We start from the raw sequence: 20378 nt of genomic DNA on the forward strand, positions 1-20378 counted from the left end.
TAATAGATAGCAGAATACATGGGCAACTCATTTACAAGCCTTTTTGCTTTCTCATTAATCATCTTCCCAGGCTATGTAATATTCTTCACATGTACCTTTTTTTTCAAGATTTTTGAAAATGTACATATATATGTATGTGTCTAGGTGTACTCGTGTATAGGTACCCACAGAGTCCAAAAGAGGATGTCAGAGCTCCTGGAATTATGTATGATTTTAAGCTGTACAATGTAGGTACAGGGAATCATATCCGGGTTCTATGTAAGATCTCTTAAATGTACCTGTCCATAATCTACCCCTGTCCACAACCTACCCCAAAGCTACAAGCAAGACAATATTGGCAGCTCCGGCCATGGTTATAAGAGCAGCCACACCCTTCCTCACTGGGAAAGTGCTCTTAACCACTAAACCATCTCTCCAGCCCCATAAGTATTTTTAATATCTATCCATTATAGCTATTTATTCAATATATCCAGCATTCATATAGCTATATATCCAATAGCAGAATATTTAATATCCTGCTGTGTGGCTATCAGAAGTGTTGGTAAGTTTTTTCTCCCCTGGTTTTAGAAGCTTAAAAATCTGGGGAAGGGTTTAGGAGGGAGCAGTCAGCTCTACCTGGTAAAGAGTACTGGCTGGGTAAGAGAATCAAAAAGAGTTTGGGTTTGGGACTCAATGGATGAGTGAGTGTTCACTAATAGGATAGGACTAGGAAGAAAGTGAGGGCATTCTAGAGTCTACAACATGGTCTGTTACAACATCCAGATATGGTTGGAGAATGTGAGACTGAAAGGAGCCAGAGAAGGGGATAAGCTGTGTTTAGGGCAATGTGAAGGGACTGGACTTTGGCCTACAGGCAATGGGAAACTGAGGAATGATCAACTAGTCATGTTAGTCAAAATACCTCCAGGCAATAAAGATGCCTCATTGCCTATAACTCCAGTTTCAGAGGATTTAACATTCTTCTTGACCTCCAAGGTCACCCCATCACTCACACACACTCATACACACACACACACACACACACACACACACACACACAGAGTGAAATTTTTAACTTTGGCAGGAAGTGAGTAGCAAAGGGACAAGATTAAGAGCTTGGAGATCTGTTAGGAGGCCACCACCATCATGGACCAGGCAAGAGATGAAGCCCTGAAATGAGCAACAAAATGAAAATAAGATAAGGGCAGTCAGGTTCAAGAGCTGATAAAGGGGTTGAAATTGCAGGGTTACAAAGCTGGCTGGAGATGGAGTAGAAAGCATCTAGAATGATCATATTCGACCCAACCTGAGACCCTGCTGTTTATAAAATGCATCACTACTTTATTTTCCACTAAGGCAAATGGGGACAAGAAAATGCTAACAGGTTCCACTGTGTTCATTGCTACTGCCCCATGTGTGAAGGCTACCTAGAGGAATAAACGTCACATTATTGTGATCTTTTCCTTCCTCTGGGTGACATTCCTGCTTTGCAAAACAATGTGGGATCATTCCTTCAACATGAAGTTGTAAGACCCCCCGCCCCAGAAGCTCAGGCCTCCAGTATCTTTTCCCAGGACCTCGGCCACCCCAATCACCATGAGGAGGCAGAAACTTGATGCAAACAGCAAGAGGCTTTAATGAAAGGTGGATGTTTGTACAAACGGGCTCTCTCAGCATGCAGGCTAGAGAGCAGCCTCATCCCCCAGGCACAGGTGTTTTTAAAGGAAAAAACCACAAGCTTACGGAGGGGCCTCAACTCTCTGTTCGTTGAGTACATGACCAGAGTCATGGGTTCCTAGGAGGCCCTTTGTCTTGAGGAGAGGGCTGGGAATCAGATGGCCTCCTGACCCACCAGTTGAAAAACCTGCAGACCTCAGGATATGCTTATCTTGCCTGAGCAAATGGTAGCTATCTCTTTGTTTCATAGGGACCCTTAATTGTTAATTATTGACACATTGGCCAGTGGGGCAATCTATTTCCTCCATGAGCCCCTTGGGGAGGGGAGCCATCTGGGAATTCTTGGTACCCAGTTATCTTATGGCCTTGTAAGCTGGTAAATTCCAGGCACTAAGTCATAGTAGTGGCCTTAGTTTCTGGGTTAGGCTGCCCTACATTCAGTTTGGAGAGTTTCCTTATCTGGGTTATATTTCTTTGCTAATTCTTAAGTCTTTCAAAGTCTTGCTTAACTGATGTCTCTTTGCTGCCCTGTTGCTCTATGTAACTTTTCACTACTGTAACTTTGGTTTCAGTGCCAAGTGACAGTATGACCCTTCTAAGGGAAATGGGAATTAACTCAACACTCTCTGAACAGCACCCGAAGGGACTTCTGGAAATAAATCCCACAGTCAACAAGCAAGGAAAGGTTCCTCGCATCATCCCAACAGTACAAACTTCAATTCCAAAGTTCATGTGATGAGGATCAACTACCACCAAGTTTGCAAATGTGCAGATAGAAAACAACACCCAGGCCATAATCACTGGCTGGACAACAGCAACTTTGAGAGGCCTCTGACTAGAACATTTGTGTGTGGCAATGTCAAAGATGCTATGATGTGGAGGACAATGTGTCGGGGAAGGTTCAGTAAAGAGTGAGAATCCCCACTCTGCATCTTTGGTGACTTGCTGAGTCATGGTGACTCTGGTTTCTGGAGTCACTGGACTTCCTGCTTCTCCTCTTAGGGCCAGTTCTCCACTCTGCTTGGCATCTGGAGGTGGCCTTGGAATTATCTTAGTCCTCTGTCTTAGTTTCATTTCCCATTCCTATGATAAAATACTTGACACAACCAACTCAAAGGAGAAAGGGGTTTGGGTTTTGTTTGTTTGTTTGTTTTTTGGCTTGAAATTCCAGGTGACAGTCCAGGGGGAATACAACCCAAGAAGTGGGCTTAGGGAAAAGCAAAGATGTCTTTTAAGGACCCTTTACACTGAAGACAGGAATAGGCCATCCAGGGATGCGTTCCCTGGTGGTATTAGAAGAATCAGGTGTGGATAGTAGGAGAGCCAGAAAGAGGAGAAGGGAAGATGTGATAGTTAGCTTTTTACTAGCAACTTGACATAGAGTCACCATGAAAGGGAGTCTCAATGAGGAATGGTCCAGATGAGGTTGGCCTGTGGGCACACCTGTTGAGTTCACTGAAACGGGAAGACATATCTGCGATGTGGCCCATTTTATAGTCCCTGGACTGACTAAAAGGAGAGAGCTGGCTGAGCACATGCACGCATGCATGCATTCACGGCTTTGTGCTCTTGACTATGCGTATAACATTCCCTGGGCCTTGGCTGCCCTAGTGATGGACTGTCACCTGGAATTTCAAGACAAAAAACAAACAAACAAACAAACAAACAAACCAAACCCCTTTCTCCTTTGAGTTGGTTGTGTCAAGTATTTTATCATAGGAATGGGAAATGAAACTAAGACAGAGGACTAAGATCATTCCAAGACCACCTCCAGATGCCAGGCAGAATGGAGAACTGACCCTAAGAAGAGAAGCAGGAAGTCCAGTGACTCCAGAAACCAGAGTACCATAAAGGAAAAAGAAATGTGGTCAGTGCCATCCAGTGAGGCATTAGATCTAGGGAGGTAATAAGTCTTGATTTCTATCCCTCTCAACAACTACAGACAACCCCAAGCCTTCTACTGCAATATTCATCATTTAAATGAATGGCATCCCCATTGACCCCGATGTTCATTTTAAAGCCTAAGAGTCACCTTTGATGTATCTTTGAAACCCATCCTGCCCATATCCTGATGGCTCTGCCTTCAAAACAGACCTGATGCCCAATCCACCTCCCGGGCCCAGCCTCCAGTATCTCCTGCCAGGATTATGGACTAGCCATCTGTCTACTGTCATATAAAAAACAAAGCCATCAGGAAGAAAGACACTCTGAAACAATGGTGAGGCATTACTTTCTCCCATCAGACCCATTAAAAGGGAAGGAGGAAAAGGAGGAAGAAGTGGATATTGCCAGTCATTGGCCAGACCAAGGGGAGGCAGCATCTCAGGCATAGGGGAGCCTCAGGGGAAGCACTCTGGGTTATCCAGCATGGCCACTGGAGAGTGGGTGGCATTGCTATGTTAGGTTAATTCCAGAAGATTCCTATTCAGCAAACAAAGAAGTGACATGCAACACCCTGTACAGTGGTGGCAACAGGAGAAGGGTGGGTACTTCAGCTTTCCATGGAACATGGAGGTGTGGACAGCTCGTGTGACCAACACACCACCTCAGCTCCACTAACTGGGGGGAAAGGGGCCTAATTCCCCTGATCCATGCTCCCCATTCTCTGAAATGAAGGCATTGACTGTCACCTTTACATCCAAACAGACACAGTGACAACATCCCAGAAAGTAAAAGGGCAGGATCAACTGCAATCAACAGGGCCCCAACTCTGGCTCTGGGAGACAATCAGCCCCTGACACACTTTAAACCCCTCTAGAACTCTCCCATAGAACAGCCTAAAACCCCAGCTTTAGACTGCGGCCTCCAAGATCCTTCATGATCCGGGCCTGTCTGCCATGTGCTGGTGTTTCCCTGTGTCTAGCCATTGTTTCCCTGTCCAAGCTGTTTCCATCCTGAAGTCCTTACGCTGTTTCCTTTGTCTAGACTCCATGCTCAGATCCTCAGAGAACAGACTCCATCAACTTATCCCTGCACAGTTCTCTCTGGCCGCAGCCTCAAGTCTCTCTCCCCAATTCTCCACTCCATTTTGTTGGCTTTTCGCTTTTGTGCTGCTTGTATAGAATCTAAAATGTTCCTTATACTTATTGCTTGTTGTGTGTCTTCCTCAACTAGATGGCATGCAACAACACAACAGAGGCTTAATTTTCCCTATTCATTTTCACATCCATACTTGTTAAGAAGAGTTCTCAGTAAACACTCTTGCAAAAAAAAAAAAAAATGGCTGAATATTCTGCTATGGGGGGGGGGGAGGCAGACACAAGGAATAGAGGAAATAGAAGATGAGAAAGAGTGGTGACTAATCACTGCCTGGACAGGCTGGCCATAATTCCAGAGAGATGAGAGAACACAGTTAGAAGCAATGGATCCAGCCTCCATCCATCTGACTGTCCCTCTGCTGAACCCCCGGGGACACCAAGCTAACAGGCCAGGAGCTGGCCAGTGACTTGTTACTTTGGCCATACTCAGTCCGGAGTCCTGCCCTACCTGGTATCTTGGTTAGAGTCCTGGGCCAGTCTCACCAGGTTGTGCACCAGCATGTCTGTGTTGTCTCTGGACCCTGAAAGCAGCTTCTCTGCACCAATCTGCTCCAGAACAGCGGAGAGATGCTTGGCAGTACATTTCCGGACTAACGGGTTCCGATGGCTAAAAGGAAACACAATCATGGCCAAGAGGTCAGTCATAGGGTGAGGATACAAGAACTGCAGACTAACACACATGCAGATCCGTAATTGCAGACTGTAAATAATGTTCACGGCAGTCATGACTTTAAAACCTGTCCTGTGTGACTGGGGGTTGGGGGGAGGCAGGGATGGTCTTTGGGTAGCTCCCAATGATGGAGCTAAAGTTGACCACAGCATCAATGGGAGTGGGAAGAGCAGCTGTATGAAGCCACATTGTTTTCAGGGCATTCTTGATCCCAAGCATTCCTTCTGCCATCTTTCTTCCACCTAGGAAAACCCTTCCCAATCAATCCCCTCTTCCTTCCCTAGTCCCACAGGTAGAATTAGATGCTCCCTCTGAGTTGGCACCTGCTTGGTCCCTGGTAAGTATAGTTGCACTCTTGTATCCCCCACCCACCAAATCAGGCTGCCAGCTCCCTGGAATTGAATACTATGCCACCATCTCAATTGCATCTCCCAGACTCCTGTTGATGCTAAGCTCTTGCATTGTGCTTAGTGACAACAGGGTGCTGTGGAATGTTATTTTAAGATGTGTTTCATCTGTTTATGCTGTAGAACATTTGTTCTAATGATGCAAAGATGCTTCGCATTCTTTTATGTTGCACTTGATTAACTCTGTGATGCTGTGTTACTTTGCCTGTCTAAAACACCTGATTGGTCTAATAAAGAGCTGAATAGCCAATAGCCAGGCAGGAGAAAGGATAGGTGGGGCTGACAGGCAGAGAGAATAAATAGAGGAGAAATCTGGGAGAAGAGAGATCAAGGAATGAGAAAAGAAGGGGCCATCGCCCAGCCACACAGCCAGCCATGGAGTAAGAGTGAAAGTAAGATTATGGGGGTCATCGCCCAGCCACACAGCCAGCCATGGAGTAAGAGCGAAAGTAAGATTATGGAAGTAAGAAAATAAAACAGTCCAGAGGTAAAAGGTAGATGGGAATAATTTAAGTTAAGAAAAGCTGGCTAGAAAAAAGCCAAGCTAAGTAAAGCCAGGCATTTATAAGTAATAATAAGCCTCCGTGCGTGATTTACTTGGGAGCTGGGTGGTGGGCCCCTCAAAGATCCAAAAGAGCAAAGAATAAAAACATCCAACAGCAGTGGGGTACACGTTGGTCACTTAACAAGTGGAACCTGACCTCTGATGGGAGAAACCCATCAAAGTGTTGCCTCTTTCAAATAAGGCTTGTGTGTTCACAGACTACCAGGCAGTTCTGGCATGTTCCACACAGAAGCATACACAGTGCCCACCTGCTGTGGACATAAAGCAGAACGTCAAATCTCTCCCTACTCAGTGTGACCCACAAGTCTATGCATTGGTGTCATATTAGCAAGGTTCCCAGGTGACTCAAACATATAAGCCCTGTTCTGGGCATCTTGAGAACAGTCTATCCTGGTCCTTGTTGACAGAGATCAGTGGTCACACCCCCTATTCCAGGCATCATGCCAAGCTCATCTTATCCATTATCTCCCAGAAACCATGAGTTGCTGCTGCCATCGTACTGCAAGGAAGCTGAGACAAAGAGAAAAATCTAGAAAAGGCACCATTTCCCCCAAGTCATCCAGCCACTGCCAGTGTTCCGTAATGCTAGAGAAAGCAGGCATTGTTCTGCATGCTGTATCATGAAGCTATTCATTGACTCCTCACAACCACTTCAGGGAAAAGACACCATTGTTATCTCCATCAGCTGAGGAAGCAAAGGCCTAGAGAGGTGATGTGACAATGTAAGGGGTGAGTCCAGGTCGTTTGGTCCAGGAGCAGCCTATGCTTCCCACACCCAATAGGCAGGGTGTGCTGGCAGGAGCAGAGGGCTCTGGGTAGGCTGAGAAGCCTGTGCCTCTGTGATGATTGACTTACGGGAACTGAGAGGTGTTTTGCCCTGTGGAAGGAAGGGCTTGGGAAAGGTCTTTGGTTTTGCTATTGATTTGGTTTTGACTTAAGGGAAAGTAAATCTGGCTCTAAACGTAGCCCATCACCTCTCTCCTGAGAGAGGCCAGTTTTGTCCCTGGCTCTCCTTGCTTGTCCATGTTTCAGCAAGAAAAAAAAAAAAAAACCAATGCTCCCCTGAGAGGGGCAGGAGCCCCCAGGGAACAGCTGAGGCTGCTTCTACAACCCTGTCTCCCAAGCGTTGCCATGACCACTAAGCAGAACAACATCACTCTCTCCTTCCACCCACACTTTCCCCATTCTCCACAGCCTAGCCTAGGAAGGGTAGCAGGAGCCCACGGGATACAGGGTTTTGCTCCCTCTACTAAATGTGTGAGACACTCTCTCTAAAGCCTTACATGGATGCCTTAGCATGCTGACCCCTGGCATCCCAAGAGAGCCTCTACAGCCATGATTTCTGCTTCCTCCCTCCCGGTCCCTTTCTCCCATCCTTCTCTGCTCACTGCATATGCCAGCCCCCACCCCTCTCTCTCTTACACACACACACACACACACACACACACACACACACACACACACACACACACCACATACTAGACACCCGCAGATGTGAGAGCCACCAATGCACGGGCAGGGGTCACATTTTCCACCATGGCACCCAGAGCCCGGTTGGCTGCCCGCTGGATGAACTCGCTGGTGTTTCCCATCTTATGCAGAAGGCAGCGGGCAATCTCCTCAGCCTCCTGGTCCATGCTCTTCTTCAAAGACCGGAAGAGGTCTCCCAGGGTGCTGATGGCCAGGCGGGATACCTTGGAGCGGAGGTTGGTGACCTTGGAGAGAGAGGAGAAGGGGCCTCCAGGACAGCTGTACCTTTTCAAGGTTCTGAACACACTGTGCGGCCCCCTCTGCTGCCTCCTCACTTGTGCCGAGGCCCTCATCCTTTGCCACACTAGAAATGAAAACCTTTCAGTGTCTTTGGGCAGAACAGCCTCATTTTGTTATCATCATATCCCACTTTGTTATCATCGAAACTATTAATTCCATTTTCAACATTATCTGAAGTTTGTACATTTGCTTTAAATTTGAAACTTTCCCTCCAGGTCCATGTTATGAACACTTGTTCCCCAGTTGTTGGTGCTATTTTAGGAAGATGGGGAACTTTCAGGAGGAGGAGCCTAACCAATGCAAGTAGATCGATAGGGGCAGGCCTTTGTTCTAGCCCCGCCCCCATTCCTCTGGGCTCTCTGTTAGCTATATCTGCCATAACCACATTATCATTTGCCATGCCTTCCCTGCCATGATAGACTGAAATACCCCTGAAACCATGAGGCAAAATCTTTCCTCCCTTAGGCTGCTTCTCTCAAGAAAAGAAGGGATACAGCACATTTACAGAAACGTTTCTTTGTTCTTCACACCACACTCACTCTGCAGAGGAAGAAACCAACCCTCAATCACATGATGCATTCCCAGTCAAGTATGGACACAATGTCCCCTGTATTCATAACCACCCCACCCTTGCTAGAGCAGTCTGTTCCCGAGGGTGTAGGCTGGCCTCTACAGGGATCAAGCTCATGTTACAGGCTCTCAGGGCAGGACCTAGGCTGAGATCTAAGCCTTGGGATATGCTACAATAGCCCTGAGATTGAGGATCAACCCAGAGTACTCCAACCCTCGTTAGACATTGCAACCAGAGAAGACAATGGACAGTGACAAATGGGAATGCAGGACTCCAAATGCTTCAACTCCCAAATATTACAAGATTGCAGATAAAGAAAACCTGGGTCTCAGGTCTGATATCCCAGGGATGGATGGGGACCTCCCTACCTCAGTGACTGAAGGCTGATGAATAAGCAGAGATGGCCATGCTCCAGAGAGACATAGTCTCTCATGGCTGAGGTGTTACTCACCTGAACAGCTGTGACAGGAAGGGGTATAATTAGGGGAAGAAGAAGATACAGAAGCTGTGGGGAGGCCTCACCTCCGCAGTCACTGCCAAGGACACATCATGCAGCCGGGTACCAAGGACCTCCGAGTGACAAGCTGCCAGGCGCTGGATGCTTGCCAGGCCCTTCTCCTTCATTTGCCTGAGAAGCAAGGCCAGGCCTGTCACAGGGGGGAGGAGGGTGGAGTCCTGTTTCTCTGCAGACAACCCCCAGCAGGGTGTGATTGCATGGCCTCAGAAGGAGGGTTTGTTTCTAGGGTGACAACACCCAGGCTTGGGGTCCTAGTAGGTCAATATAAGCTGGTTTAAGGGCTCTTGCCTGGCCCTCCACTCTGGTCACCCAGGACCTATTTGGGTCTTCGACACAAGACAGACAATGCCAAGAAGTTGCTTGAAGTGAGGCCTGAAGATTGGAAGGTTTTTACAAGTGTCTGGGCCACTGCTTCACTAGTGACTGAGCTCATATGTCTCATTTGCATAGTGGGAGGACACTCATACTAAACTTGATTTAGATGGCGATATATCTTTGTTAGTCAAATTCTTGCCTAGCATGCACGAGGCCCAACACCACATAGACTGCACATGGTGGCACATGGCTGTCATCCCTGTCCGAACTCAGGAGGCTGAGGCAGAAGGATCAGAAGCTCAAGGTTATTCTTAGTAAATTCAAGGACAGTCTGGTATACATGAGACCCTGTTTTAAAACACATAAAATAATAAACTTGATGTAGAGGAATAAAGCTGTGGCTTTCCTCCGTCTCTTTGTTCTGTAGTCAAATTCCTAGTGGTCATGCTTGGCTCAAAATCACAGAACAATACACAGGACTACTTGGAAGGGCCCAGGGCATGTACAAGAAGTTAGAGATACCACACACATGAACCTACATGTGTGCTTGCACATCTGCATGCACACACACACACACACACACACACACACACACACACACACACACACACACTTTTTCCATAGCAGCAGACCCTAGGGGTAAGGGAGGAGGGACATTGTGGGGCTGGAGCTATTCTGTATCCCTCCTAAATAACCTCCCACAGCCCAAGCCACAGGCCATACAACAAAGGTGCCCCCTCACCAGTCATTACTGTGGAGGCACTGAAGGGCATCCGTCAGTCCCAACTCTGGATTTGAGAAGGGCCTCAACTCCCTGAAGGCCCGAAGATCCGCCTCCTCCTCCTCTTCCTCCCATTCAGGAGAGCCCAAGGTGAGCACAGCAGGTAATGAGTTAGCTGCATGGGAGGAAGAGACAGCAAGCTTCACCCAGGAGGATGGAGAAGTGTGTGTCTGCGTACACACACACACACACACACACACACACACACACACACACAGAGCCACTGAGCCTGACCCTCAGTGCAGCCCCCCACACAGGGAGAAGAGCCTGAGATGGCAAAGTTAGCATTTATGCCTAACTTGCCCTGACTTTCCACCTATTGTTTATACCAGTGCTAGCCTTTTTGCATTAGGAACACACTGACAGCTGGGCGTCACGTGGAAGCCCGCTGAGCCTGTGACTCGCCTCCAGTTCTTCCCTCCCTTGGCTGGGATGTGACACAATGAGTCGCTGAAAGACTTCCTGCTCACTTGATAGTATTTTAAGCTCACTCTGACCCATTAACCTCTATCCCTTTGCTCCAGCCATCCCTCCCCTTGTGAGAGTACCTGAGCAGGAAGCACTCCAGCAGATAGCTGAGGAAGGCAGAGGGCAGGGAAAAGATTGGAGGAGATTGTCACCTGCAGGGTCAAGATGTGGCACCGCTTTCAAGGACTGACAGAAAACAGGAATGGCTGAGGTATAGAATGCTTGCCTAGCATTTGTGAGGCTCTGGGTTCAGTTAAGACAGACAGACAGACACAGAGAGAAACAGACAGACACATACACAGAGAAAAACACAGAGGCAAAGAACAGAACCTGTTTTCTTTCTGGTGAATAGATGCTAGAATCACAAAATTCTAGAAGAACCAGAAGGAATTTCAGAGACACAGCACAGCCCCTCAATTCCTCTATCATACAGCCAGCACTGAGCTCTCTCCACCATGTGTCTCTTCCTGGCTAGTTCTGCTGTGAGGGTTACCTGGTTCCCCTCCCCCAGAATGACTTTCACTATAGTACACCCAGGAGATCCTGGATCTGGGTACATTTGTGAGTGTGTGTGTGTGTGTGTGTGTGTGTGTGTGTGTGTGTTTATTGAGCATATTATGTGAGAGAGGGCATATGTATGAGCATGTGTGTGTATATACATGTGTGTGAACATGTTGTGAGTGTGTGTGTAAGCATGTGTATGAACATGTGTAAGCATATATGTGAGTGTGTGTGAGCATATATGTGAGCCTGTGGGGGGGGGGTGTATGTGTGCATTTTACTGGAGATTGAACTCATAACCTTCCAACATGCCAGGCAAGAACTGTAGCACTGAGCTATATCACCAACCCTCTTTACTTTTTATCTCTAGACAAGGTCTCACTAAATCATCCAGCCTGGCCTTGAACATTCAATCTTCTTATTTTAGCCTCCTGGATATCTGATGATGTAGTTCCGCACCAGCCTCCTAGTACACACCCTCCCTCCACAACACCCTCCAACATCATTGAACTCCCACCTAGAATTTAAGCACATAATTGCACATAGAAACACATACAGACTACAGGGCCCTGCAGGGGTCACTCCAAATTCTAGCCTCTAGGGTTTGTGTTGATTTTGTCTTAGCTGCCCCTCGCCTACCAGCTTCTCTACAGTGCTCATGAGAATGCCTTCCCACAAGTGGCCCAGGAATTTCCATTCTCGGTACACACACTCGAGCATGCATGTGCACACACACACACACACATACACACACACACACACACACACAGAGAGAGAGAGAGAGAGAGAGAGAGAGAGCACTGAAGAAATGCAAGTGAGCTGGTCTCCCAGCTCATGGTCCCCTGAGACAGGCTGGAATCTCACAAAGTTCATTAAGGATGTGAAGACAACCAAGTTTCCAGTCCTGAAATTCCATCATTTTCAGACAGGCCAAAAACTAGGTGCAGATGTAAATGATAAAAGCCACTTAAGTGACACTCCAGTGACTGTCGAGGGAGGGAAGAGAAAGAGGATTCACACTCAGCTTCCAGGGAGGCCAAAGACATTGCCCTTTCCTAATCAACCCATCTGCTCACAAGCATGCATAGCTTCAGTAATGAGACAGTAGCAGACCATACTGGATCAAGACTCAGCAGCCAACGGCTGGAGGCCCACCATCTCTGTGGGTGACTTGAATCTTGGGTTCTCCACTCTGCTGTCTACAAAGTGAGAGGGGTGGATTAGACGGATCACATGTGTGATTCACTCTCTCACACACAAAACCCAGGCCACAGGGCACACAGGACGGTGCTGCCTCACCAGTCATCACTGTTGAGGAGGGCATCTGTCAACCCCAGTGCATTCTCTCCATCTCTCACCAGAGAGCAAGAGACAGAGAAACAGACAGACAGACAGACAGACAGACAGAGACAGCACACACAGAGAGACAGAGAGATAAAGCCAGGCCTTGCACATGTAGTTCTGTGCTGCACACTAAGCTAAAGCCCTGGCCAGCTGTATCTCCTAATTACCTATAATTTTCATCTCTTTTGTACTTCCCTTTGAATTAAGCATCTTTATAGATCCTAAATAAATTTATTTTAAAGGGAATTTTAGGTCACAGTCATAGTAGGTAAACTAGTGTTGCTTGTGACAGACTATAGTTTTTATAAGAGTGGAATAATCTTGAAAACCCCAGCTATGAAATTTAGCTTCTGAAGCCTCTGAGCCTAAATGTGGGTCTTTCTGTTGAAACAAAAAGCAAAACCAAAGATGAAGGCCTGTGACCCTAGCACCTGAGAGGCCAAGGTACAAAGATCAAGGGCCACATAGCAAGACCTGTCACACAAGTGATAACAATAAAATGATAGATACTGAAAACAAAGCCCCAATTGAAGGCTTTTTATTTGACACAACTGAAAAGACACAAAGAATGGGAAAGGGAAGTGAGTCAAAAATACTTCAAAAGCTCTGCTTTAGCTGGCCATCATTATCTGCCACGTGACAGGAAATCTGAATCAGAATGACTAATTTCAACCTTTACTTAAAAAAGTGAGATTCCTTTGAAAGTAGGACAGGGCTTTCCCCAGTTCCCTGAGATGTCCTCGCCACATCTACAGATTCCTTGGTCCTAGCCACCCCCATCTAACCCCAACAGTATGAAGTCACAGGCAGGCCGCCAAGATCTTCCCTGAGCCCCCAGGGAAGTTCCTTGCCAGCATCTTTGGTCCTCATATACTGATGGCTTCTAAGACACGTCACACTAGGCTGGTAGAACTGTTTAGCCATCTATTTGCTAGATGAGCCATCTTGAACCCCCTAGCCTGGTCCATGGATAATTATGGGCCCCAGACTCTCTCTCTTAGTAAGATGAGTATGGACAACATGACAAAGACAGGTAGCCTAGGTCTCCCTGGCCTAGGCTACCCCAGAGCACCCAGAGATGACCCACGTAGAGGTCAAGTCCCACCTGATGCATGGCGGGCAAAGCTGGGCTCCTGCTTACTGACAGGGATGCTGGGCAGGGAGGCTCTGTTGGCCCGCTTCCTCAGGAGGACTCCAGTGTTATTTCTGCGTGGACTACTCAGCCCAGTAGGCACAGAAAGGGTTCCACTGCCCCGCAAAGGAAGGAGGCCTGTGGGAAAAAAAAATCCTATGCTAAGGAGGTCCTCCACCTCCTTGGCATCAAGTTTCTGTGGATATGTGTGCATCAGCAGGTGACAAGGGAGTGGACATGACTCCCTGTCCTGTCTCAGGATGGGGAAAGAAAGGAGATGTGGCTCGCCCCTCCTTTGGAAGGTTGTGAGCTCCAGAGTTGTCCAGGAGGCTTCCCCAGTGGAGACACCCATCCAGTGCACCAGTGCTCCCACCCAGTGCACCAGTGCTCCCACCCAGTGCACCAATGCTCCCACCCAGTGCACCAGTGCTCCCACCCAGAGCACCAGTGCTCCCACCCAGAGCACCAGTACCTTCCTTTGCTGAAGTTCTCCATGTGCCCAAGCCCTGGGAAGGCAGTTCCTTCTCCAGCTCAGGCTCCTTTGCCCTCCGAAGCAGCTCCATCTCCTTCATCTGCTTCAGCCGCATCTTTTCCTGGGCAGACTTGGAAATGGTGACTTGGACCTGGAACAAGGTCAAGGAAATGTCATTAACCTTGGAGACAGCCTTTCTACACCTTCATTCATTTAGTCATGAAACACAAGGCTACCTCCTATGTGTCAGCCACTGCTCCAGAGGGAACAAAACAGAGTTAAGTCCTGGTCTCCTGGGAGCTTCAGGGCAGGGGTGGGGCACAGACAATAAATAAACAATCAACCTGTCTGTATGCCATATGAGATATGCTAGAAGAAAAGCAGAGCAACAGAGATGGTGGCTTTGACTTTGGGTAAGAAACCCCGTAGATAGGGGGCTTCCTTCAGGGGGAAATTTTAGTGGAGACAAACAGAAAGAGACATAGCAGGCCAAGTAGTTTTGAGGAGAGAGGTGTTTTAGCTGAATGACCACAAAGTCACTGAGGTTGGGGTATGCCTAGCATAAGTGGGAGCACCCTGAGTTAAAGCAGGCCAGGAAGTGACAGGCTACATCTCACACTGATTTTTAGGGCCCATGACAAGGGCTCAGGCTTTTCCTCAGGACATAGAGGTCATTTAAAGTCCTGAGCAGGGATGTGACAGGATCCAACTTCCATTTGAGGAAAGCAGTTTCTCCAAAGGCTGTATTTTCATAACATTTTATCTTTAAATAGCTTGATATTCCTAAGAAGTAAAAATGGAGCCAGGTGTAGTGGCTTGTGCCTTTAATTCCATAACTTGGGAGGCAGAGGCAGGCAGATCTTTGTGAGTTTGAGGGCAACCTGGTCTACATAGTGAGTTCTAGGACAATCAGAGCTGTATAGTGAGACTCTGTCTCAAAAAAAGGGGAAGGGGGGAGAAGTTATAAAACTGGGATGAAAACCCCATGTGCCCTTCATCCAGCTTCACCCAGTGATGCTACCAACAACCATAGAACATTTTGACTTCTGTTTCCCAAAGACCACACTGACTACTACACTCAAGAGCATGGAAAAACATTAGAGAATAATGGAACATCCATGCCAAAATGGGGATTAGGGAGGACCAGTCTAAAGGGAGAGCATGGGGACAGTGGAGCACAAAAACTGTTTGCAAGTAGAGTTGGTTCTGCTGGCATATAAAATATAGGGAGAGAGAGGAAGACAATCCAAAAGTGCACCTGGGATTTGGAGCCTGAGAAGCTAGGAATTGTCATCTGCTAGGTGGGGACTCTGTGATGTAAGGATTCAAGAGTAGGCATGGTAGGTTTAGAACTTAATTAGATATTTAAGTAGTGATGCTGGATGTTATTCTGTATATATGTTTCTCTTATTGGTTGATGAATAAAACACTGACTGGCCAGGAGAGGCAAGAAGATAGACGGGGCTAGGAGACAAGGAGAATGTTGGGGAGAGAGGCAGAGAGAAGCCGAAAAGAGATGCCATGAAGAGACTGGGAAGATGGGATGCGCTAGGTGTTCTCTGGTAAGATAAGGCCATATAGAAATACATAGATTAGTAGTTATAGGTTAATAACTAAGACAGAGCCAATAAGAAGCCTAAGCCATCAGCCAAATGTTTTATAATTAATATCGCATCCGTGTGTTTATTTGGGGCTGAAGGGCAGCGGGACCTGGCAGAACGGAAACCTCTGTCTTCAGAGGTATGATAAGGATTTTGACAATCTTTAGACTGCCATACTTTAGACACAGTTGTTGGTACCTTGGACTAGAGCACACATTCTGAGATAATTAAATAGCCCAGAGACCAGAAGACTGAGCCCTAGGGTCTTCAGTGTCTACAGGCCGAGAAGATGGAGGAGTGTACAAAAGATGGAGATGAGCTGTCTATCGTGAATATCAGGACCACCTCCTTTCTCACCTCCATCTTCAGTGGAAAGTTGAAGAGGGGACATGTCACAAACTAGGTCAAAGCTGGTGCAAGGCAGGAGAGGATTGAGATGTGGCATTTGGGACCTCAGTGGGGCAATGGGGAGTGAGACTCCCTCCCAGACTGGAGTGTGCTCAGGAGAAACAGGAGTTGTGCGGAGTGGGGGTTGTGATGTTAAGACGAAAAGGCTAACAGAGAGCCATTGGGCTGCTAGGAGTGATCTGGACTCGGGGCGAACGAATGTCACTAATACAAGAAAGCAGCCCAAGGCTAATGCTGGAGCAGTGGGGGATGGAGCCAGAACAGGGATGGTGGTGACAAGTGGGACCTTGGAGTTGGGATAATAGGGGGGGACAAAACCACTTGTCCAGGCCTGTGGAATGACCATGGAGTGAGTGGCTGAAGCAGGCTGCAGAATAAAGTCAAGTCACACAGAGACTTTCCATGGCCACCCTCAGTAGGTGTTGTCAGTAAGGCATCTCTGGCTGTGACAAGCACACTCTGAGGGCAGGCCTTTCACATCTGTTGCAAAGCTGAGCTGCTGCCATGGCTTTTTCAAAGGACAAACATGAGGATCCCACAACAGCTCTGTGAGTTTGACTAATTTCATCTCAATCAGGAAAGAGAAGCCACCTCCTCCGGAAGGTCACCTTCCAAGTGCAAGGTATTTGTCAGCCTGTCAAGGGCAGCTTTGGCCCACGAGTCTCTGAGTCAGCTGCCTCTCGGCTGCTATCTTGGAGGTCAGTTCAAATTACTCAGCCTGCTTCATCCAAGCCTTCTGGGCTCTGTCCAGCATCCCGCTCCCTGCAGCCCACATGCGACCTTCTTCTGTCCTTCCTGCTCTCCTTCCATCTGCATTCTTCCCTGTTCCCAGCCCCCACTCTCATCCTCAGCACCCCATGCCCCCACCCCAGCTTCTCTTGCTCTCTGCAGTTCCTCCCCAAACAAACTGTCCACAGGAGGGCTTAAGTGCTTGGGGAAACAGCTTTGGCAGTTCTTGGCTCTGCCTTATTCCCCACCAGCTGCCCCCCCCCAGCAGATTTTAGAAGCATGCTTGCATCCAGCCAGTTGGACCTCAGTTTTTCCTCCTGTCATTCCCCTGGTACCTTCTGGTCCTTCTGGTCTTCGCTCACCAGGGAGTGGGCTTCTTTGGCATGGCTCGGGGAGAATGTTGTTGGAGTAGAGGTGGACTGTGATGAAGCCAGGGACATTGGGGGGCCTTCAGCAGACTTGGCTTTGACAGCTGGGACCAAAGGCTTTGGCTCTGAGAAGTCAAGAGCAGGGACAGAGCTGAGGACAGTGGCACCACGGGCTGTTAATGGGTCCCTGACCCTGTGGCTGATGGACTTGACTGTGCAAGTCCTCATTCCTCCGTCCCTCTGGCACACACTTCCCTAACAGGGAAATTAGGTTTATTCCCTAAAGTAGCATTGCCAAGAATACCAAGGGCCTTGTCATTCTCCATTCATTCACTCATTCACGCACTTATTCAGAAAGCAAGCACTGGATATTTTATTCTAAGAGGACAGAGGGTGGGAAAACAGAGTCAAATAAAACACACCTGTTGATGCCACTCCAGCAGAACTAGAAGGGGCCAGAGAATTTTTGAAAACTAGACCATCCCTACCACTTTACAGTTGGGAAAACTGAGGCCCAACAACCTTCATTTCCAAATACCAATTCCATAGAATCTTATCATCACTCTATATTTTCCCAGTCAATGGATTTATTTTTTATTTGAATTAGAAACAAAATTATTTTACATGACAATCCCAGTTCCCTTCTCCCTCCTGTCCTCCCTTACCACCCCCCCAACTAAAACCCTACCTATCACATATCCTTTCTGCTCCCCCTGGATGGTGAGGCCTTCCATAGGGTGTCATCAGAATCTATCATATCCTTTGGGATAGGGCCTAGGCCCACCCCCATGTGTCTTAGCTCAGGGAGTATTCCTCTATGTGGAATGGGCTCCCAAAGTCCACACCTATGCTAGGGATAAGTACTGAACTTCTACAGGAGGTCCCGTAGATTTCCGAGGTTTCCTCACTGAAACCCATGTTCCTGGGGTCTGGATCAGTCCCATGCTGGTATCCCAGCTATCAGTCTGGGGAGCAAGAGTTCCCCGATGTTCAGGTCAGCTGTTCCAGTCAATGGATTTAAAGGTACATCGTTTTAAATAGAGACAGAATAGGAATGGGTTCCTTAATTTTCTCCTGCCCCTAAATTTGGCCATTCATCACCTGGAGAGAGCCAGCTAACCAGGGGTTCATTGGAAGTGGGGCTGCCACTTGGGGGTACTCGGGACTGGAAAGGGCATTTTGTGTCTGTGTTTTTGCACAGCTCTTTGATCACCAGTTCCTCTGCCTCACCCATGTCTTCATAAAGGGTCCTTCTGCTTTGTGACAGTGGAGAAGGGCTAAGAAGTCAAAGATGGGGGTAAGATGCAGATGTTCAGGATGGCATCTGTGAGAAAGCCACAAGACTTGAGACAGCGTGGCAGTCCTTACTGTATACAATGTCACCCCCAGCTGACAGCCTGAGACAAACTGTGAGCTAAGATCATGTATATATCCAATTTCTCACCTACACTCGCAAGGGACACCTAGAAAGCCTGTCTGAGCAGACTGTCCCTGTTCATGGACACCTGGTGACATGGTCTCCTGACCCAAACACCCACGCCAGCCACCTGAGGGCTAGCTCATGAAGACATACAGGTATCGTGTGCATCCCCTCAGGCATCCCAGGGACATCCCACACAACTGAACCAGGGAGGCAGGAGAAGCATCAGCCATTGAGGCATCCCTGCCAAGCCTGCCTCTCACGCCCAGCTCAGTATCTTATCCCAGAGTGTCCTGGACAACAGCCTGTGACTCCGCCAGCTGCCTCACCTTGCTGAGCTAATTAGTCAGGGACCTTCCAGGAAGTTGGTTACCCTCCTGCCAGTAAGCAAAGCAGCCTGAGCTCAGCGTGCCCCTCATGGGCTGTAGCCTCTTTTCCTGCCTCCTAATCACTCTCCAGCCATGGCCTCTCCCAGGCAGATCACGAGCCCCAAAGGGATGACCTTCTACATTCATTCCCCTCCCTTCTCCCTGCTTCTCTTTACCTCTCCCTCCTGCTTCTAGAAAGCTTCTCTTCTCCCACTTGCACCCAGGTTGGCCTGCTCTCCTGACCTTTGAATTTGCTAAGAGCAACTGTCTGAGGTTTGCAAGAGGTGGTTTACTGTCACGCTCTGTAAAGTGAGGACATGTCAATATGCTTACCACAAAGCAAGCAGCCTCTGCTTGGTGAGTCAGGCCCACCCTGTCCCGGTGCAACCCCAGTGCAATTGTGACCCGGCTGCTTTTCAGGCTCTGCGAGCAGTATTGGGAGCTCAGTAAACATCAAGGTGGCCTGGATCAAACTACTCAGCCCGCTTCACCTGGTTCACCAAAAAGGAACAGCATATCTCCCTAGTCTGGACTGTCATGAGCTACATGAGCTGGTGTGCACCCTGGTGCTCAGTAGAGTAGATGCCAATAAGAGCTGCTGCCTTCCTAGTGTCTGGTACAAGCTTGTCACCACTCTATAGTTTGGTGATATATTCCCCATCTGCCTGTGAAATGAGGGATCCTCTGGTCTCTAATGGCCAAATTCCATAACCCAATCCATGGATGCAAAGAACAGAAACAAGATGAGTGTTCATGGGAATACGTACCCAGAGATGTAGGGGTCTTCTCCAGAGACCCATTCTCACAAGTCAGCCTTAAAGGAAGAGAGAAAAGAACTGTATGAGATCCAGTTAGCCAGAGACACTGCAGCGAGAAGCCTGGGGTTGCTCCAAGGTGGGAGACAGTGAGACGGACAGAGAAATGGGGCTGGTTTTCCTGCCAGAGTGGCAGGAGATGTAGCTCCTTACACAAAGACTGGATTAGTTGATTATCTGCCAGGCTAGGCTGGGAGTCCAGGCACAGGTGCTAGGCAGTTCCCTGGCAGTGCAATCATCTGTTTCCTAGGCAACAGCATCCACATGAAAACTGCTGTCTTAAACTAGATCCATGTCTTTGACTCTACCTGAATGGAAGACCTAGAACCTCTCCCCTCAGTTCTGACACAGCCCCTTCTTTGGCCTATGCTTCATGGCAAGTGTTTTAGCTGCTAAGCCATCTCTCCTTCTCCCCATTGCTCACCATACATTTTTTAAAATGTGTGTATATGTTGTACATGA

The 20378-nt window shown here is 48.0% G+C and overlaps 1 protein-coding gene across 1 annotated transcript in view; it reads right to left on the reverse strand.

The window, feature by feature from the left end:
- Togaram2 (TOG array regulator of axonemal microtubules 2) overlaps positions 1-20378 on the reverse strand; it is a 51270-nt gene that overhangs the window by 20604 nt on the left and 10288 nt on the right. Inside the window, 8 exon segments of the mRNA XM_035447946.1 lie at positions 5143-5301; positions 7816-8051; positions 9200-9305; positions 10252-10405; positions 13709-13873; positions 14208-14358; positions 17281-17438; positions 19869-19915. Coding sequence (XP_035303837.1) covers positions 5143-5301; positions 7816-8051; positions 9200-9305; positions 10252-10405; positions 13709-13873; positions 14208-14358; positions 17281-17438; positions 19869-19915 — 1176 coding nt within the window.

This window comes from Cricetulus griseus, chromosome 7 (genome assembly GCF_003668045.3).
Source record: "Cricetulus griseus strain 17A/GY chromosome 7, alternate assembly CriGri-PICRH-1.0, whole genome shotgun sequence".
Classification (NCBI taxonomy): Eukaryota; Metazoa; Chordata; class Mammalia; order Rodentia; family Cricetidae; genus Cricetulus; species Cricetulus griseus.